The 23269-nt window shown below is 36.8% G+C and overlaps 1 protein-coding gene across 1 annotated transcript; it reads left to right on the forward strand.

Moving 5' to 3' along the window:
- Nucleotides 1-2415: 2415 nt before the first annotated feature.
- LOC131593551 (uncharacterized) lies at nucleotides 2416-2976 on the forward strand. The gene has a single exon (XM_058866095.1). It carries the CDS (start codon nucleotides 2416-2418, stop codon nucleotides 2974-2976), a length of 561 nt encoding a protein of 186 aa, XP_058722078.1.
- The last annotated feature ends 20293 nt before the right edge of the window (nucleotides 2977-23269 follow it).

Below are 23269 nucleotides of genomic sequence, written 5' to 3' on the forward strand. Positions count from 1 at the left end.
TTATCATTATTTCCGAATAAGAACACTATGTAGCTAAGTATGACTGAACGACGTGGTGGAAGTGTGTTTCATTTATCTTTATCTTCTTATTTTGCTTGAGGACAAGCAAAGGTTCAAGTCTGGGGGAATTTGATAACACGATTTTATATCGTATATTTAGCTTACAATCCATAGATATTTATAGCATTTTCCGTTTATTATTTTAATTTATTACGATATTACGCGTGTTTTTGCTTTGTTTCAGGTTTTACACTCTTACTATGCCGAATTGTGAAAAAGAGAAGAAATGGAGCCAAAACGACCCTTTTCTATGCCTAAAAGACGTAAATTGGGTGCTGAAGTAAAAAGGGAGTGCAATTAAAGGCCAAGTGTGCTGAAAGAGGCCCAAAGACTCAATGAAGCAATCCAGCCCACGAAGGAGAATAGCCCAAGCCACACAAGTAAGCAGAGACGCACGTCTCTGCCACCTCAGCAAAAGGGAGACGCACGTCTCCACCTCCCTAAATTCTCTCCACTTGAGACGCACGTCTCAAGTCTCCCTGAAGAATAGGAGACGCACGTCTCCACGTCCCGGTCTGCAGAAGTTCCTCTTTTCACGCAAAGCAACTGCAAGCCCCTCCTATAAATAGGACCAGTCACTTCACTTCAATCTGTCCGATTTCCTGCCAACGAAGTGCTGCCGAAATTGTACCGCGAACTGCTTTTCCTTATTCTGCTTTCATTTAACCGTTTATTTTCTCACAACGATTTCTACACTGGAAATTGTTGTGAACTTTTCGTAGATCTAGCCTTACGTTAGATTTATCGTTTTATTTCATTGTTTTTATTTTCTGCCATTTGAATTCCGAAGAACGATCCAGCCAACCTGTGGTGGAAGTTCGAGTACTTCAAGATTCAATTCAATTCAGATTTATTTTAATTCAGGTTTTTATTTACCGCCTTTATTTATATTATTATTGCATGATATATTATATGCCATTTAATATGTCTAATATTATGAACCGAACCGATTTATGCATGTTTAATCATATTAATATGTCTGGCTAAATTACTAAAGGTGTCGGTATGTAAAGTAAGTTAACCGTAGGGATCCGAAATAAATTGGCTTAAATTATGTTTTATTAATTATCACTTATTTTTGGTTTATATGTCTAGTTTAATTAGTTAGTCTTAAAACCAATAGAGCGAAAGTTTGAGGGCTTAGGACGGTCAAAGGTTAAAACCAATAGAGCGAAAGTTTGAGGACTTTAACTGGATAGTAGACATAGGACATTAGTTTTAAGGATGGCGAAAGCATATTAAAACTAATTGGAACTTATTTATTTTCAAAAATTGTTTTTACACTCGAGCGGGATGGCGAAAGCGTACGTTAGGGTTATTAGCTTGCTCCGAGTCAACAGAGCGAAAGTTTGAGATTAGGAGATTTAAATAGATAACAACCTCGTAAAATAGGCATTTTATTAATTACATTGTTTCCAAAAAGCTCTTCTAAAATCTAATGGGATGGCGAAAGCGTACATTAGGATTAGGATAGTAGTCTGAATCAACAGAGCGAAAGTTTGAGACGAGGATTTTTAATCAATTGGAATTAGTAAAGATTTTTAATTTAATTATGCAAAAGCCAATGGACCTTCGGATTACCTTTAGTTAAACGAAATACATACTGATACCTGTCTTTTATTATTATTCTTTATTTTCTCACAATCACTTTCCCTTAGGAACAATTGAAATTTTAGTACTCCTAGCTTTACATAGTAACCTTAGATAACGGTAGATCGATTCATAGTCCCTGTGGATTCGATATCTTTTAAAACTACACGACACGACTGTGCACTTGCAGTTATCAGATTTATAGACACGTAAAGTCGCGATCATAGGGGGGCTACCAGAGCGCTTTTTCCAGCAAAAGCGCTCTTATAGGGGGTCTACCAGAGCGCTTTTTCCAGAAAAAACGCTCTTATAGGGGGGTCTACCAGAGCGCTTTTTCTTTAAAAAGCGCTCTTATAGGGGGTCTACCAGAGCGCTTTTAAAAGCGCTTTCGTTACCTACGCCAGCGCTGGCTATGAGAAAGCTTTAAAGCGCTGTTAAAGGCCAAAAAAAGCGCTTTAGAAGCCCTTCCGTGTTGTAGTGTCTTTGCAGGGATCTGCACAAAATGCTCAGAACAGGAATAATCAGAGTAGAGCAGTGCCGTTGTCGAATACTTCAATAGTGGTGCTTAGGAAACAAATGGATGATAGTAACCATGAGCTAGTTAATATGTTAACTAATCAAATGAGTATTGTTTTTAACCCTATAATGCAGGAATCAGTTGAATCAAATAGGCAGGTGGTCACCTAGTTTACTCGCTTGTGTAATTTCTTGGGGGCACCTCAAATACCTATTCAACAGGTACCTTAGGTAAATAGACAAAATGTAATGGCTCAGGAAGAGTTAGATGTAGTAGAAGAGGAAACAGTACACCAAGAGCAGATTCCTAGACCCCAACAAAACCAAGGTGTCGGGTTGGGGCGCCAACCAGTGGTATTAGTTGGTCGACAACAAAACGCTGATCAAATTGTTGATCAATATCGACACGAAGATATGGCGATCGAAAACAATCTGACTACAATTGTCGAGAGAATTATGGCTAGGAATTGCATGAGTGTTACACTACAAAGGCCATTATACGTGTCTCCATTAGCTGAGTTTATTCTTCAAACTGAATTACCAAGAAGAACGAAGGTGCCTAAATATACTAAGTTTGGGGGAGAATCTGGTGAGTCGACAATAGAACATATCTCTAGATATTTAACTGAGTCATGGGATTTGGCTCACAATGAAAGTTTAAGAGTAAAAAACTTTCCTTCTTCTTTGACCAAGGCAGCCTTTACATGGTTTACTTCATTGGCCCCTAATACAATTGATTCATGGGCCAAATTGAAGAAGAAATTCCATGATCAGTTTTATGAAGGACATTCCAATATTAGTTTGGCATAATTGTCAGGCATCAAGAGGAGGTTTGCTGAAAGCATTGATGACTATTTAAATAGATTTCGGTCATTAAAAGCTAGATGTTTTACGCAAGTGCCAGAACATGAACTTGTTCAGATGGCTGTTAGGGGTTTAGATTATTCCATTAGGAAGAAAATAGATCCAACTTTTGTAAAAAGTATGTCACAATTATGTTACCCTAAGATTTTGACTTACTAATAATGGTAAGTAATATCCAAAATATATGAGATTATTAAACATCTAAGTCAAAACAGTTTGACTAAGAAGTTCTTTTAGTAATGACTGTTCGACTAAATGAAAGCTACAATTGCCATGACTATTTCGACTAGAAGTTCATCCAGTCGAGGCTGTTTGACTAAAAAAGGCTATAGTTGCCTTGGCCATTCGACTGAAATATGAAAAACTTGTGTTTTTTTCCAAGTTTAAAGATTGGAGTCGAAAGACATCAGAAGTTGAGATGACGGTTTTCGGACAATTTTCAGAAGTTTCTAAGGGACGCGTGGAGTTCTCACGGACGAAGATGCTGCATGTCGTGGACACGTGTTAGCTAGTGATTAGTCGACCGTTAGTAGTAGTTATTCTATTTTACTATTTAAGCAAGTTTCAGATGAATAGTTTAGGGTCCGCATTTTCTACAGAACACAAGTAAACTCAAATCTCTGTGCAAAAGGAGTAATGAGTGCAACTTTGGAATGTATGTATGCGCACCAATTTAAGTTTATGCAATCATCGTTTTATGCATTACTTTCAGTACTAATTTACTGCATTTACTACAATTTATAGTCTCTATTTAGTGCAATTATTTGTTACTTTCAGTGCGTTCATTTACGTTACTTTATTACTGCATTTAATACAAGTTGAATTCATACAAACAACAAAGAAAAGCAATTAGTCCTGGAATATTCTAGTTGATTCCGCAAAAGTAACCTTTCAAAAGGAAACTAGCGATTGTTTACCATATTTCTGGGTAAACAAATTGGCACGCCCAGTGGGACACGTCAATTGCTATTTGTTTTGTATTTGGTTGTTAAGAGTTATGTATGATATTAAGAAGTGGTAGACAATTAACTAATATGTCTGAAGTTAATGTCAATAATTCTGACTCTTCTAGAAATCAAGGGGTTGTTCTGACAGGAACAGCGTCACAAAATGCTGCAAATGCGTCCCCAATTAGGACAACAAACACCGGTGGGTCAACAGCAGCAACCTTGGTGTCATCACCAGCAAATGTACGGTCACCGTTCAATCCGGTGAGACCACCGTTTCAAGGAGTAATACCTCCGCCAGGTTTTAACCCTCAATTCGGAATGCCTACGTCGATGATGCAGGGCTTATATACTAACCCTTCATTATATTCCGATAGTATGATGGCGACAAGCACATCATCAAACCCAGGGGGTCGACCTATGGGCATAGGTTATTGTCATACCCCAAAATTTGCCCACACTTTTCAAAAATTCAAAACTATTTTAAAAATTGGGTTTTAAAAAAATCTCGGGTTCATTTACAGTGATATTCTGAATTTTATAAGTATTCGATTTAGAGTCTATTTTAAAATATAATGGTTTACTCTTAAATTATTTATATTTTAATAAATTGCAAAATGTTGGCCGATGCTCATATACTTTCAATTGGCTTTTTATTTCAAACAAATAACATAGCACAATTGGTAAGGAAGTAAGGTTTGCAAACAGAAGGTCGCGGGTTCCATTCCCGTCAGGTGCATTTCCTTTTTTTAATGTTTTTTTATCTCTTTTACACCTGGAAGCACCTGGACACAAGTACGTCCAGGTTCTTAATCTTGGTCAGATCATTTCCTTTTTAGGATCAATCTTGACCTAATTCCACTCTATAAATAGAGCACTTCACACTCTCCCTTTCTCACTAACAATTTTCTAAACTAACAATCGCTCACAATTTTCACAACCTCCCATACACTTTTCAAACCCTAGTTTTTCTACACTTTTCGATCAACATTTTATTTCGGCCGATGATTTTTATATGAGGCCCCCCAATATATTATATTTTTTCCAATGTTTTATTTTCAACCACATGATGAATATTGCTGATGGTATCATTGTCAAAATTATATACGTTTTTTTATTAACTCAAAGAACCCAACTGACATTCACGTACAAAAAAAAACCTTTTAATTTTTAACCTGAGAATTTTGTACATGTTTTCATAGTTAATCCTAAAGCTCCTTTATACATATATGATTCTTTTTTTTCTTATTCATAGAAACAGTGGAAAGTCATTTTTTTTTACTAACAACACCATTTTTCAAATTCAAACAATACTCTCCTTGTTGTTTCCAACACGGTAACCAAAAACTGATATTGTAACATACACACATCACTAACTCAATTTCACAAGTCTGAGTTTGTTTTGCAGGGAAAAGATTGGGAAGAAGCCCTTCCTCCGATCCGACGAAAACGATTCAGCACATCTCCCTCAACCACACAACACAGTTGATACCAAACTCATTTGTAAATTATAGTTGTTTTTGTTTTCAGATCGCAAAACTTCAACAGCCACAACTGGAATAAACGCCGAAAACCACAACGTGTGGCCAATCCGGACGGCCATCGCTTGCCGTCGACAGAAGCCCCATATCCGATCGATCGACTCCGACGTCCTCCGCCGTGAATAGCGCCATCATCATCACCGATCTGCAGCCCTACTAATTCCGACGAACACCGTGCACAGCCGCTCCAACACCACCGCACAACCCAACCGCGAACACGCGCCGGACTAGCACCACTGGTCACCATCGTGCCATCGTCGGATTCGCCACACGGTGCGGTACTCTTATTTTTCTTCAGTTTTGATGTTTGATTCATTAATTTATGTTCTGTTTTGTCATGCTTATGTGTGTTAATTGTTATGAGTGAAAAGCAATTGAAATGGTTGTTGTGTGTTCATATGCTTGGTTTGTGAGGAGAGATGGAAAACAAGTAAAGGGTATTTCTTATAAAAATAAAAAATAAAAAAGGACGCTGATGCCAGGTGATATATTTGCTTCTTGTTTTCATGTAATATGCTTCCAATTTTGACTTTTTTTTTAATTTTGACTTTTAATTTCTCTTTGTCTCTGTTAACGTTTAGCATGACAACATGTTCTTTATTTATTAGTTTTTTTTTATGCTTAAGTTCTAAACAAAAAAATGGCTTTTGTTTTGTTGTACTACCATATTATAATTAAAACATTATTTTGTTTCAAATAGATGCAACTTGTAAATCGCTATACTACATTCTTATTAATCATGTAAATCTTGTTTATACGATTAATTTATTTAAGTTAATTAAAACGATAAAAAAATACAAAAATATTTATATTTTAGAACTATTTTTTTTAATAAATAAAAACACTAAAAAATATGTCTTTCTTTTTTTTGAATTTAATATATTAATTTGCATTTGTTCATATCTCTCATATCTCTCATATCTCATTTCATGCTATTTTTTCTAACATTTTCTTGTTTTGTGAGGTACTACACTCTTGAGGCATTGGGCTATTGCATGGACATTTACAAGCCTTTTCTTTAAATTTTGTATATCATTTCCGCTTTAAGTTTCATTTTGGATTTGTAATAGTTAACTAGGACTTTACTTTCCGCACTCCCCCGTTTTTGGATATGTAACCCCCCATCCCGAGGCCCTGTAATAGCGTAGATTTATGTTTCTGCATTTTATTTTTCTGTATATATTTAACTGCTAGATGTATGCTTAGGATTGTATGACAAGATATTTAAAAACAAACGCTAGCTAACCTTAACTCAAGATAAATATAATCGAATACAACACACTTCCACGCACTCACCCTTAGGGTACGCCTCTCTTGGTTGCCTTCGATTGTATGGTCGTGTCCCTAGAAATGTAGAGGTATCCATTAGCAAAGGTCCCTCAAGATAAAATCGTCACTATGTCCCTCGATGACCCTCGATTGTTGCCTACGAAAAAGTGACGATCGTCCCTTCGAATTTGCTAAAGGTACCTCTACTTGTTGCCTTCAAACGACCTCGATGACCCTTCGATGACCCACACGTCCAATATAAACAAGGACTACCTACTTCTATATAGTATGGATAGTCCTAGGAACTTTAAAAAGCATAGAAAAAGACCAACTATTTAGGGTAGTGCTCTTAATATGCCTAACTCAATTAAAAAACATCTTTTCAATACTCTTTCAAAAACTAAGGCTACGCATTTACGCTAAAGTCCTTATGCCCCTTTTCAACTCAAAATAAACAAACAAACATGAGCTAAGCAAATTAAGAGCCCGTAGATAACTACGGATGAAAAGGGTGCTTACACCTTCCCTTTTCATAACTTACCCCTCGAGCCCGTTTTCTTTTTAAAAGGTCTTTTTCTGTACTTTTTACCTTTCCTAAAATTGGACAAAATAAAAGTCGGTGGCGACTCTTGCTCACCGCAACATTGGTTGCTTACAAAAATAAAAGTCAGTTCACCGAGTTACAGAACTGGCGACTCTGCTGGGGATTCTTTAAGAGGGGTTTACCTTAGGGCTTAGTTCATTATAAATGTTTTTAATTGTTTGTTTGTTTGCTTTACTTTTAAGGGTATTGCTTGGGTATATTACTGTGTGAAAGATCCTACACCCGGATCCAGTGTACCGTAAGTATGTGGCAATAGACCAAGGAGACTGTACGACATGTATCGTTATGGTTGATCTGGTGGCCACCGTTAGTGCGACGCTTTGGTTTGTCCTGATGGCCCTTGAAAGTGATCGAGGAGACATTTGGCTGCCGCGTGGTGTCATTAAGCACTAATTTGCCCTTAGAACCCTAGTTGAACTTGACTTTGGCCTATAGGAAGTAGCGAGATGGTTGGCTTTGGATTCCTGACTGAAGCCGGTTGATACTCGATGCTACACTCATTGAGATTGGACTCTAGGGATGTTTTTGGCTGGCCGATCGAGTGCCATGTTGAGATAATGCCCGCGAGAAAGATCAGGGATATGAGCACCATAGAACCCAGTTACTATTTTAGGACAGGTTGAACCAACTAAACTTCAGTGGGAAGGGTACTTGCCTATGGACTTCACGCAAGCCTTTACACCTAAGGACACTTGTGTGACTTGCTTGTGTGTGATACTAACCCTTTGATTTCCTTGCAGGATTTGCTTATACCCTAACTGTTTGGTTTCCTCGCAGGTTTTGTTTTACCCTAACCGTTTGGTTTCCTCGCAGGATTTGTTTATATCCTAACCATTTGGTTTCCTCGCAGGATTTGTTTATACCCTAACCGTTTGGTTTCCTCGCAGGATTTGCATGTACGCTAATAACTTGAACTCTTTGTGCTATTATGGAAGGATTCTCAAGAGCCAAATTCATATCAAAGGGGCAAGAGGATTTATTTTCCTCTAGCCATATGTCTCCAAATTCAAAAATGCGAGTATCCCGAATCAGAGGCTATGACCCACTTGATATGGTGAGCTTGATTCATATAGAAGGACGTTCAAAGATTGAAGTCAAAGTTCTTCAGACAAAGTTGTGTCCAATTCAATTTCTAATGTGTCAAACTAGAAGATCCTTGGAAACATTGCATATGCATTTACATACATATCATTGCATAACAGGTGTCCAGAAAACGCGTTTCTCATCTTCTTCCTCAAATCCCTAAAGCTGGATAATTACAAATCTTGTGTGACTTCGTCGCAATCTTCTTCCTAGAAGTAATCTAAAGTGTCCTGCAGGTTCAGACACTAACTCTTGGTTTGTTTTCCACTCTGGGGCACTTGGCCATTCGACTGATGATCGTCAGCCATTCAGAGACAAGATTAAAGACCTAATAGATGCAAAGGTTATCACATTCACACCTGCAAAGCAAGATTTGAAGTTCCGCTTCGACTCGACGGATATTCTAAAGCAATAAGTCTATACGGAGAAAATCTCCTCAACATTGACAATCTCTATATCGTCATGCATGTTCATGCGTAATCTTTCTTGTTTTGATTCAATACTGCTTTTATGTCATACTTGTTTGTTTTTGAACTATAATAATGATGCATTGAATATGTTTGTCTTGAAAAAATTCATTTGCTCTCGCTCTAACATGTTTTTATTTGCTTGTGATGCCAAACTCTCGACGATAAAGCATGATAACTCCGAAGGGACAATGACGAACACATAATACTCATAATCTCAAATGGTGTGCTTTCGAGTAAAACCCTGTTGATGATGTACAGGCATTGTTTCAAATCCCCAAACACTGGAGATATAAGGAAGTTAATCCCTTGTCAACCCCTTTGAGCCTTGAAGTAGGAGTTTCTTTTCTATATGAAAAACCCTCATATTTAGCCCAGGGGCAGGGTAGTGTTCAGTTAACCTGGTTGAGCATTCAAAATTTATCAGGAGCACGCATATAAGGATGCAACAATGGTTATCCTTCAAAAGGTTGAGGAAAAGTCGAGACCGCAATGGTCATCTCTCGCGCAATAAGAGGTCAAATATGACGATACAACAACGACTATCCCTCGTCGACCAAGAAATGAGGCAGTCACAATCTTTCCAACAAATCAAAGACATCTCAAGATCATACGACTTGCTAAAAAAAAAATAAAAAGAACGATTTTAAAGAAAAAAGAGAAAAGAAAGCCCGCTAAGTCAATAACTTGAAGATATGTGACTTAGGCAAAATTAGGGCATCCCGCTGGACTTCAAACTCAGAATTCAAAAGAATTTGTCCAGGCAAAAGTTAGGGAAACAAAAAAGATCCTCAACAAAAGGGGCAAACTCGTGTGTATAAATTCAAGATCAGACACCAAAGAATAAAAGGTAAGTGACTGCCATGACCAAACACCTCATCAACTCCTCAATCGTACGTCTCAAGCTCCTCTTGAAGGAGGAATGCTCACGTCAAGTTAACTGAACTTAGGTTGGAGAACATCACGAAGGGGGTGGGCACCAATAAAATTTTGAGCCTAAAAAATCTTTTTTTCTAAAACCGTGAACTTGGTCACGTTACAACCCTCAAAAGTCCTAATTGAAGCAGGGTTAATTCGAAAGCATACTGTAACGAGAATACGGTAAACTGACTCCTAGGAGTTTTGCTAAACGCTTGAGTTGGTATCGCACCACCTTTCACAAAAAAAAAAACTCGATGTTTTGACATCCTTTCAAAAAATCTCTTTTAAACTTCAAGATAAACATGAACTTTGCATTAGAATTATATTTCTCATAATAAACATTCTTTACATATGAACAAGTACTTGACACCAGGAAAGTTTCCATCCTGAACTGCAGATGAAAATTTTAATCCTCTCAAGGGACAAGTTGTCTTCAGAACTCCATTGAGTTCGAGCGAGAATATCTCAAATACTGATCACCCTCAGGGGCACAAAAAAAGGTTGAATACCCTTTTGAGTAAGAATTCATATATCTGGGGCAATCAAGTTAAGACTCAAAGACTCTCTCAGAAGTGTTGATCAATCAGGGGAATTCGTCCAAGCGTAGTCGAAACTACCACCAACTTTGACTAATCAAGGGCATTGTTCCCAATTTCATGATACTGGGGCATGCTGCTTATGATAGCACAAATCTCAAAAAGTCCTCCCGACAGACAAAGTTGCTTCAGAAGTGCATCGAAAAGCAGAGATGACTCGTACGCCTAACTCAGTTAGTCAAAAGATTGTATATACAAGGGGCATGACATGTTATTATCTCATTCATCTGGGAAAATCAAGTCAAGATTCATAGAATCTCTCAAAGGCACAAAACAGTCAGAGAGGCAAGCCTAACACTTGGGGCATGTTGCATTAGTCACAAATCTCAGCAAAAGCTATTTAGCTACTAGCAGCAAGATCAGTATCTCCTTCGAAGTTCTAGTTCCAATCATCTCAAGCGTCAGGTGTATCAGGTTACCGACTCCATGGGAAGATAGACTTCCCCATGCAAAGGGCCACATATGGTTAAGAAAATGTATTCCAACATCAAGTGACATAGGGGAAATGAAAATTGAAATCTCAAGGGATCTTACCCACAAATTTTTTTTCACAACAATATCCCCACAAAGTAATCCTCGAGGAGTTATCTTCAAGTAATCTCTTCCCAACAGAGACTTGGCTCCCCAATACTACAGGCTCTCCGATACAATCTTCTTCTCCAACAGGGTTTATTCAAACTCACTGTTCCCAGTAAAGTTGGCACTCACAGTGGAAACTTGGTCAGTTATCCATCTCTCTTATCCCCAATCAGGGCACATCAGGATCAAATCACTCAAGCTACTTTCATCCCCAAGCGGTAATAAAAATCCCCAGCTGGATATCCTCAAACGGGAGACAGGAATTCTCAACACAATCACCTTGTCATCATCTCCCACAGCATACAGAGATTTATTTTCTCAACTAGAAATAGCTATACAAAGTTACCAATATGCTTCAACTATATAGTCCATCCCTGCATCATTCATAAATACATGCATAACATACAATACTCTCGTTTATTTCGAGAATCTCAATAGATGCATCATGACATTGCATAAAACTTATCTTTCCTTTTCAGGTCATTTCATAATCAAAAGAATATTATTATCCAAGTGCGGTGCAAATACAATCGTATCAACGATTCAATCTCAACACTCATTCAAGACAAATACAATTCTGATACTTCATTCCGGGTCTTTCTTCAAAGATAATTCAAAAACAATCAAAGAACTTCTCATCCTTTCTAGGAGCCTTTCTAGGCAGTCTTTTCTAAGACATATCATATCCTTTCTATGAGCCTTTCTAGGTAGTCTTGTTTAAGACGTATCGTATCCTTTCTAGGAGCCTTTTTAGGTAGTCTTGTTTAAGACGTATCGTATCCTTTCTAGGAGCCTTTCTAGGTAGTCTTGTTTAAGACATTTCATATCCTTTCTAGGAGCCTTTCTAGGTAGTCTTATTTAAGACATATCATATCCTTTATAGGAACCTTTCTAGGTAGTCTTGTTTAAGACGTATCATATCCTTTCTAGGAGCCTTTCCAGGTAGTCTTGTTTAAGATATATCATATCCTTTATAGGAACCTTTTTAGGTAGTTTTGTTTAAGAAGTATCATATCCTTTCTAGGAGCCTTTCCAGGTAGTCTTGTTTAAGACGTTTCATATCCTTTCTGGAAGCCTTTCTAGGTAGTCTTGTTTAAGACGTTTCATATCCTTTCTAGGAGCCTTTCTAGGTAGTCTTCTCTAAGACATATCTCCACCTTTTTAGGTAATCTTCCTCAACAAACTTGTCCAATCTTTTCCAAGACATCTCTTGCCCTTTCAAGGAGCCTTTAGTCAGTTTTCTCTAAGATAGTTCTTCCCGAGCTTTGTTTAAAGCCTAATCCTCTTTACATCAGTCAATAATCTACCATATTCAGGAACCTCTCCAGGTAGTTTTCTGTAAGACATCACTTCATTTTGATGAATCTCTCCTTCAGATACAATCAATGCATATGATCATGTCTGAAGAGCATCTGCTTTAGACAAACATCTTGTTAAAACATTTGGATGGCATCTTTAAACCCATCTCAGACAAACAACTGGATGGCATCTTTAAGCCCGTCTCCAACATTATTTCCTGCACCAGCAAGCGCAAATTTCTGGGTATTCTAGTGTTCAATCATCTTCCACCTTCAGATTCCGACAAGCACACAGGCCAATCTACATCTTCAGGTTTAAGAAGATTGAACAGGGGCAGCTGTCATACCCCAAAATTTGCCCACACTTTTCAAAAATTCAAAACTATTTTAAAAATTGGGTTTAAAAAAATCTCGGGTTCATTTACAGTGATATTCTGAATTTTATAAGTATTCGGTTTAGAGTCTATTTTAAAATATAATGGTTTACTCTTAAATTATTTATATTTTAATAAATAGCAAAATGTTGGCCGATGCTCATATACTTTCAATTGGCTTTGTATTTCAAACAAATAACATAGCACAACTGGTAAGGAAGTAAGGTTTGCAAACAGAAGGTCACGGGTTCCATTCCCGTCAGGTGCATTTCCTTTTTTTTAATGTTTTTTTATCTCTTTTACACCTGGACGCACCTGGACACAAGTACGTCCAGGTTCTTAATCTTGGTCATCAAGGAAGCTCACAATTTCACAACCTCCCATACACTTTTCAAACCCTAGTTTTTCTACACTTTTCGATCAACATTTTATTTCGGCCGATGATTTTTATATGAGGCCCCCCAATATATTATATTTTTTCCAATGTTTTATTTTCAACCACATGATGAATATTGCTGATGGTATCATTGTCAAAATTATATACGTTTTTTTATTAACTCAAAGAACCCAACTGACATTCACGTACAAAAAAAAACCTTTTAATTTTTAACCTGAGAATTTTGTACATGTTTTCATAGTTAATCCTAAAGCTCCTTTATACATATATGATTCTTTTTTTTCTTATTCATAGAAACAGTGGAAAGTCATTTTTTTTTACTAACAACACCATTTTTCAAATTCAAACAATACTCTCCTTGTTGTTTCCAACACAGTAACCAAAAACTGATATTGTAACATACACACATCACTAACTCAATTTCACAAGTCTGAGCATAGTCACACGGTTCGCAATTCGCTTCGGTTCTTGGTACGAATTCGGGTACGCGGTTCGCCATCCTAAAAGAATTCGGTACATGGGGGATATGCATAATTGGTACGTTATTTGGGTTCGTGGTACGTTGTTTGAATTCGTGATACGTTGAAATGTAATAATCCATATCATAATCAAAAAATTATTAGTATAAAACAATAAATGAGAAAAAACTAAATGTAAGCTTATAAATATTGAAAGCATGTAGAGTAAATGTAGCTTATGAAAGTCCCACATCGGATATATTGATAGCATAGAGAGTACAAATAGCTTATAAATAAAGGACTGCTATCGTGCAGTCAAGCAAAGCAAACAACTATCCTTTGTTGCAATAGGTCCTGGGAAGTGTGGGGCCAAGCATAAGCAGTCATTAATAATATAATATTGATGACAATTTACTGCATGCTTTAATAGCACCAAAATAGTTTAAATTTTTGGCTCTAGGAAGTGTGGTTCGTTGGTACGTAAGTTTTTCCTGAATTCTGGAAGAATTGTCATGAACCGGTCCACAAAAGTACCGCGAACCGGTACTCACGAACCAATTCGCGATTGTCTAGGGGGACATGCGAATTATGTAACTATGAGTCTGAGTTTGTTTTGCAGGGAAAAGATTGGGAAGAAGCCCTTCCTCCGATCCGACGAAAACGATTCAGCACATCTCCCTCAACCACACAACACAGTTGATACCAAACTCATTTGTAAATTATAGTTGTTTTTGTTTTCAGATCGCAAAACTTCAACAGCCACAACTGGAATAAACGCCGAAAACCACAACGTGTGGCCAATCCGGACGGCCATCGCTTGCCGTCGACAGAAGCCCAATATCCGATTGATCGACTCCGACGTCCTCCGCCGTGAATAGCGCCATCATCATCACCGATCTGCAGCCCTACTAATTCCGACGAACACCGTGCACAGCCGCTCCAACACCACCGCACAACCCAACCGCGAACACGCGCCGGACTAGCACCACTGGTCACCATCGTGCCATCGTCGGATTCGCCATACGGTGCGGTACTCTTATTTTTCTTCAGTTTTGATGTTTGATTCATTAATTTATGTTCTGTTTTGTCATGCTTATGTGTGTTAATTGTTATGAGTGAAAAGCAATTGAAATGGTTGTTGTGTGTTCATATGCTTGGTTTGTGAGGAGAGATGGAAAACAAGTAAAGGGTATTTCTTATAAAAATAAAAAATAAAAAAGGACGCTGATGCCAGGTGATATATTTGCTTCTTGTTTTCATGTAATATGCTTCCAATTTTGACTTTTTTTTAATTTTGACTTTTAATTTCTCTTTGTCTCTGTTAACGTTTAGCATGACAACATGTTCTTTATTTATTAGTTTTTTTTTATGCTTAAGTTCTAAACAAAAAAATGGCTTTTGTTTTGTTGTACTACCATATTATAATTAAAACATTATTTTGTTTCAAATAGATGCAACTTGTAAATCGCTATACTACATTCTTATTAATCATGTAAATCTTGTTTATACGATTAATTTATTTAAGTTAATTAAAACGATAAAAATACAAAAATATTTATATTTTAGAACTATTTTTTTTAATAATTAAAAACACTAAAAAATATGTCTTTCTTTTTTTTGAATTTAATATATTAATTTGCATTTGTTCATATCTCTCATATCTCTCATATCTCATTTCATGCTATTTTTTCTAACATTTTCTTGTTTTGTGAGGTACTACACTCTTAAGGCATTGGGCTATTGCATGGACATTTACAAGTCTTTTCTTTAAATTTTGTATATCATTTCCGCTTTAAGTTTCATTTTGGATTTGTAATAGTTAACTAGGACTTTACTTTCCGCACTCCCCCATTTTTGGATATGTAACCCCCCATCCCGAGGCCCTGTAATAGCGTAGATTTATGTTTCTGCATTTTATTTTTCTGTATATATTTAACTGCTAGATGTATGCTTAGGATTGTATGACAAGATATTTAAAAACAAACGCTAGCTAACCTTAACTCAAGATAAATATAATCGAATACAACACACTTCCACGCACTCACCCTTAGGGTACGCCTCTCTTGGTTGCCTTCGATTGTATGGTCGTGTCCCTAGAAATGTAGAGGTATCCATTAGCAAAGGTCCCTCAAGATAAAATCGTCACTATGTCCCTCGATGACCCTCGATTGTTGCCTACGAAAAAGTGACGATCGTCCCTTCGAATTTGCTAAAGGTACCTCTACTTGTTGCCTTCAAACGACCTCGATGACCCTTCGATGATCCACACGTCCAATATAAACAAGGACTACCTACTTCTATATAGTATGGATAGTCCTAGGAACTTTAAAAAGCATAGAAAAAGACCAACTATTTAGGGTAGTGCTCTTAATATGCCTAACTCAATTAAAAAACATCTTTTCAATACTCTTTCAAAAACTAAGGCTACGCATTTACGCTAAAGTCCTTATGCCCCTTTTCAACTCAAAATAAACAAACAAACATGAGCTAAGCAAATTAAGAGCCCGTAGATAACTACGGATGAAAAGGGTGCTTACACCTTCCCTTTTCATAACTTACCCCCTGAGCCCGTTTTCTTTTTAAAAGGTCTTTTTCTGTACTTTTTACCTTTCCTAAAATTGGACAAAATAAAAGTCGGTGGCGACTCTTGCTCACCGCAACATTGGTTGCTTACAAAAATAAAAGTCAGTTCACCGAGTTACAGTTATATAAACCAAACATTGCCATCTCTAAGTACTACGTCGATGTTGTCAATCCGACAGCAGATGGACGAAAGTAATCATGAAATGGTGAATGCCCTTACACAACAAATGAGGACTGTTTTTACTCCCATGATAAATAACACAAACCAAAGTTATGAGATATTGGCTGGACAAATGGCCAGAATAGCAGACTTCTTTGGGGCACCCCCACAGCCAAACCGTCCGACTTCCCAAGTGTCGAACGTAAGGGTAGTCGAAACCATGGGAAATGGTGAACAGATCGAGAAAAATATCCCTAGAGTGGTACAAAGGCATCAAGATGCTGATCAGGTCCTTAGAAATGTCCAACAAGATGTTAATGTTGGACACAATAATATTTCAAATGTAGTCGAACAAATCTTAATTCAAAATGGGATAAATGTAGGGTTACATAGACCTAATTTTGTTTCCCCATTATCAGAATACGTAAGGCAAATAGAATTGCCTAGAGGTTGGAAAATCCCAAAATTTACTAAATTTGCTGGTGAGACTGGTGAATCAACAGTCGAACATGTTGCTAGGTTCCAGACAGAGGCTGGAGAATTAGCAAACAACGAGAATTTGAAAATGAAATATTTCCCAAGTTCCTTAACAGAGAATGCCTTTACTTGGTTTACGACCTTGCCTCCACAATCTTTGTTTTCGTGGAACCAGTTAGAACGATTGTTTCATGAACAGTTTTATATGGGGCAGTCGAAGATTAGTTTGAAAGAACTAGCCGGAGTGAGGCGAAAGGGTACAGAAGCGATCGATGATTATCTAAACCGTTTTAGGTTGCTGAGAGCTAGGTGTTTCACACAAATCCCTGAGCATGAGTTAGTCGAAATGGCTGCGGGTGGGTTAGATTATTCCATAAGGAAGAAATTAGATACCCAACATTTAAGGGATATGGCACAACTGGCAGACAGGGTGCGTCAAGTCGAAAGGTTCAAGGCTAAAAAAGCCAGGGTTAGTAAATATCATAAGAAAGAAAAGATAGCTTATGTTACTACCAATGAGTTCGACTCTGATAATGATAGTGAATACGAGGAAGGTGAGGTTAACGTGGCTGAATTAAAGCCAGGACCACCATATATTTGTAAATTACTTAAGCCCTCAAAAGATAAAAATCCGGTCGAAAGCAAGAATGAAAAGTTTGCTAATAAAACATATACGTTTGATATAACAAAATGTGATGAAATATTTGATTTATTGGTAACTGATGGGCAAATCATAGTACCCCCAGGACTTAAAAATCCTCCTCTTGAACAAAAGAAAAAGAGAGGATTTTGTAAAATTCATAATTTCTTGGGTCATAAGACATCTCAATGTGTCCTTTTCAGGGATTTAGTGCAAAAAGCTTTGAAAGAAGGAAGGCTACAGTTTGGCGAAAAACCAAAGTCATCGATGCTAATCCCTTGCTGGTCGGAGAAGCCCACTATACTGAGCTTGCTGATGTGATGATGGTCGATACTACTGATGGTTTCGGCGAAAAGAAAGATGTTGCTACTGATGGCAAAGTCTTGAGCATGGTTTATCCTGAACCAAAAGAGAGCCTTCTGAATTTCCTTGAGAGATGCCACATTAACAATTCTCAAGTTGGGTTATATCCAAGGTGTGATGCTGTCTTTAATGTTGATGTTGCAAACAAAGTGAGATTCGACCCTCGTCGAGGCAAGAATCGTCAGTTCATGTATGTAGGAGAAAACAGTGTTCGAAGGAATGAGAACTACAGGAAGCTGTTCGAGAAGCCAAAGACTTTTCGACCTATGACAAATGTACCTGAAGAGAAGTGGGTGAAACCAATTAACTTCCGAGGAGGTAAACGTCTAGAATGGCAGATTCAAGGAGTCGGAACAAATGCTGAAGGCTCCTGGAATGATAGTGGGTCGAAGAGGAAGGATTACATATCTCCGAACTATAAGGGCAAAAATCCCATGACTAGAACTCAGCGGAGGCGTTATCAGAGAAGCCATAAGAATGGGAAGGACGGTTCTAAGATGATGCAGGCATGCTTTTCTCATTACCAGCCGAAGCCTTTTCATAGGAAATTGACTGAAGAACAGGCCAAAGTGGCGAATGAGAGACTTGCTGCAGGAATGATCTTGGGAAAGAAACTAATCAAAGAGTTGCTCGATAACGATACTCCGAGTCCCAGTACGGGGAAAGAAGCTGAGTATTCCCCATTGTCGGATGAAGAGGTCGATGACAAATTTGATGTGGAGTCAGATGAGTTGTTAATTGATTGTGGAATTGTGTTAGTGCTCCCAGCAGAGTTCGACAGAATATATGAAGTGTCAGAGAATGAAGATGATTTTCTTCCAGACGAAAATGTGGAAGAAACACCTGTTTGCTATTATGTAATGGGAAAAGGAGTAGTGGAAGATGAAAGGGTTGTGTTTGAGAAGCCAGGTCGAGGAATGATGTATCAATTGAAACCTTTATTCATAAGGGCAAAGATAGATGGTGTTCCAATAAATAAAGTATTTGTTGATGGTGGGGCTGCTGTGAATTTAATTCCTTATTCCTCACTTCAGAAAGTAGGGAAATCTGACAAAGATTTAAGGCCTCATAATATGGTGCTGTATAATTATGAAAGTAAGACTAGTAGAATACTTGGAGTAATTCAGGTGAAATTGGTTGTAGGTTCGACTACCAGGCCAACCATTTTTATGGTGATTGCATCCCAAGCCAATTTTAAGTTACTACTGGGTCGAGAATGGATACATGGCATATGAGTAGTTCCTTCTACTTTGCATCAGCGTGTGGCCAATTGGAGGCCAGATGGTATAGTTGAAAATGTTGAAGCTGATCAGAGTTATTATAAAACTGAGAATGGTCGAAAACATTTCGACCAACATCTAGCAAATGTAGCCCCATGCTACAAAGCAAAAGAGGTGTATTCCTCTGAAGAGGTGTAAAACCATGGTCGTTCAGAGGATGGACATTAGATGTGATTGGGGAAATAAGACCAGCTTCATCAAAACAGCAGAAGTATATTTTGGTCGGCATTGATTATTTCACAAAGTGGGTCGAAGTTGTAGCATTAATAAATGTGGATCAGGAGGCTCTCATAGAACTCACTCAAAATCACATTATGTGTAGATTTGGAGTTCCATAAACAATTACTACTGATCAGGGGACAGTTTTCACTGGTCGAAAGATGCAGGATTTCACAAAGGAAGTTAGAATTAAGTTATTGACGTCGACACCTTATTATGCGCAGGAAAATGGTCAAGTAGAGGCAGCGAATAAGGTGATAATAAGCCTAATAAAGAAACATGTAGGAAAAAAGCCAAAAAATTGGCATAAGACGTTGGATCAAGCTTTGTGGGCATGTCGAACATCACCAAAAGAAGCACTTGGGACAACCATATTTCGACTAACCTATGGCCATGATGCATTACTGCCAGTAGAAATTCAAGTTCATGCACTCAGAATTCAAAGGCAACATGAAATACCATCAGAAGATTACTTGAACATGATGGCAGATGAATTAGTCGACTTGGACGAAGAAAGAATGGGAGCCTTAGATTCGCTACAAAGGCAGAAGGAAAGAGTTGTTAGGGCCTACAACAAAAAGGTGAAAGATAAAACGTTTGATGTCGATGACTTAGTCTGGAAATATTTTGCCGATGGATATAAATGATAGGGTTTTGGGAAAATGGTCTCCAAATTGGGAAGAACCTTTTAAGATAGTACGTGTATTTTCCAATAAAGCCTATGAAGTCAAAGAGCTAGCACCAGATAGACGAATCTTGAAGATAAATGGAAAATACTTAAAAAGTATAAACCTGTTCTTCAAGAAATTAAAATTTTGCCAGAATAAATGTCGAACATCTTAAGCTAGAGAAAACTAATATAATCCACACATAATGCTAAAAAGAGATTATATTAAAAATGGTAAAGGAGAGTCATTATCCAAAATTACAATTACGGAAAATTATAAAATTGCAGAAATAGTTATAAATGGAGAAATTTGTTTTGGAAAGATTGCAGGTCGCCTTTACAATGCACAACCCAATACTCAAGTTCATCCTTTTGGGCCTTGAGTGTCTTAATCTCCTGCTAGACTGAGCTAATTCCTTCACCAACGGTCACGGCATCTTGAGCAGTTTTGTTGATATGTTCTTGAGTGGGGTTAATGAGTTGGTCAACCAACTTTTCTTCATCTTCAGTAGTCGAATCCAGCTCTTTATTCATGGCAACAATCTGGATGCGTAGCTCATTAGCCCTTGTTTGTTTAAGGTCCAGTTCTGCTTTTGCTTCATCAATTTTGGCTTGCCTGCTGGTGATTTCTTTGTCGTCCGTCTTCACTAAATCCAAACTCTCTTTCACAAAGGCCTCTTAATCCTCGACCTGTTGCTCATTTTTTCTCAAGTCATCAACGTTGTGTAGCATAGGAATAAGAACTTGCTCAAACGTAAAATTAATCATATTACCTAATAAAAGACTTCTCAGACTATTAGTCAATACGATAACATTACATTTCAACATATTTTTTTGGAAGCTAAACCTAAATCTACCTCTAGTGTTTAGCTTCTAGAAGATGAAAAGTTTGGATTTAGAGCTGACGAGTATCTCTCGATATCAATTCAGAACCATGAAAACATGTTTTAGGTAGATAATACAAAACAAGCATCAAGTCTGAAGAAATTAATCAATATTAAGGCATAAGAATTACATAGAATGCACGATAACAACCAATACATAAGCATTTGGATGACTAAATCTAACCCTAGAAAAAGAGAAATTAGATATGCTTACTCATCGTAGCTTTAAAATTATGATCCAAAAGAAAGAAATATTTTTTATATATTTTATTTTACTCTTTATATGAATTGTGATGAAATAATTATTCCAAAGTCTCTACCAAAAAACCACCAGAAGTTTTTGAACTGAATAAATTGAACTCCTATTTATAGAGTTCTTATGAGGCCCCATCGATTAGCAAGATTTGAGGTTCGCCTAACAAACATTTTCTTTACTCTGAAGTAATTTAGCCTAGAGTCAGCCTCACACATATTAGTTACTTGTGAGGTGGTGGCGGTGTTATGGTATAGAATTTCTTATTTTAAATGAACTATTTTAAAACAGTTACATAGTTGACACATTCCGCTTTTTCTTAACTTTTAGATTTAGAAGCCAATATGCAAATTCATTATGCGAAGGCAAGTCAACATGCAAACTCTGTTTTTTAATGACAAACTGTTTTTGGTTAATTGTGTGTGTGTGTATATATATATATATATATATATATATATATATATATATATATATATATATATATATATATATATATATATATATATATATATATATATATATATACATATATATATATATATATATATATATATATTAAAGTTTTGTCATTACTTGAACCCTCAACAATACATCATACTAATTTATTTAGACCGATTAATAATAGAGCAGATTTGTTCTTCTTTGCCATCCTTTACTCAATTAAAAACAACAACCAAATTGAATACAAATATATAATGTCTATGACATTATTCCAATTAAGGATTATAACAGCAGTCCTAATTTATTCTGCTCAATATTAATTGCTTATTGCTTATACATTTTTATTGCTTATACATAATAAGCTGAATTTATAGTTCTTCAGTACATATTAGACAAGCTTATTTAGGGAGTCACAATCCGTTGTGAATTGCACTAGTTTATATAGAATATTGAGCAAGTTGTTTGATATCCATTGGATGGGTTGAGTCTGGACTAATAGAACTATCATATGAAGCTAATGCACTGAAATTGTTATAAGCTGTCGAGGTATGAAATCCATCATAAAAAACATGATCATCTCTATTCGGGCATGGTGTTGAATCAGGAATACACATCCCGTCCTCTCTTGTTGGACAACAAGGAGCATTAATAACTGTAAAAGCTGAAATAGAAAAGATGATAAGGCTTTAATTTTTTTATTATAAATATCGAATATGAAATTAAAATAATTGAAATGTTTACCTGGTGTGTTTTGTACTGGGCTAGCAGTACTATTAACAAAGATAAATTTGGAATCTTGAAATCGAACATTGAATTTCACTACAAGAAAATGTAAGATTAGCTACCATATTTTTACTACCAATTTATTTTATCGCTAATCTCAATTTAAAAAATAGTGTCTTACCCAAACTAATAACATACTGCTTTTTTTCTCACAACTTATAATTTTATATTAATAATTACATTTTCTTTATATTCACAATATTCTGAGCGAGCCATTGTTCATCGTATCTCACAATTTCCGCTCAACTTCGTTCTCCGTTCCCGATCATCATCACTCTCCGTCTGCAATCGACCTCATCCTCTTGCGTCTCCGATTGCATCGTTCTCATCCGTCTCCGATCGCATCGTTCTCCTCTATCTCCGATCGCATCGTTCTCCTCCATCTCTGATCGATCAATTCTTGCTCATTCTCCGATTAAACGCATTGGTCATAGTCTCCAATTGATCTCCCATCCTCTCTTCATGTTAGATGGATAAATATTCTCCTCTCTCTCTCTCTCTCTCTCTCCCACTCACTCTTCGAATTCCTGAGAAATTTCTGATCTCGAGCCCCAAATCCAAACCCTAGTACAAAGTTTTCATCTTCTTCCAGTTTAGTTGATGGTTCCAAACCGAGTTTTTAGTCGATTTAATCATGATTCACATCTTTTGTTTCTCTTATACTTTAATTTCTGATCTCAATTTTAGTTTCTCTTTTCTTGTTTCATTTTCTCATGAATTTAGGAAACTTAGCTGAATTAGGTTGTTGCATTTATCTAATTCGGTTCAATTTCCTATTCTAGAGTAATTAATTTCTTCGATCTTATTACTACACTGGGTTTTGATCTTTATCTTTCATATTCTCATATCTAATGTATTTGTGTTTTGTGTTTTCATAGGACAAAATGCTGCTTATAATTCACAATATGAATAAGGAGAAGTAGGATTCTGGTCTACAATATAGATGATGATATTA

This window comes from Vicia villosa, linkage group LG1, assembly GCF_029867415.1.
Source record: "Vicia villosa cultivar HV-30 ecotype Madison, WI linkage group LG1, Vvil1.0, whole genome shotgun sequence".
Taxonomy (NCBI): Eukaryota; Viridiplantae; Streptophyta; class Magnoliopsida; order Fabales; family Fabaceae; genus Vicia; species Vicia villosa.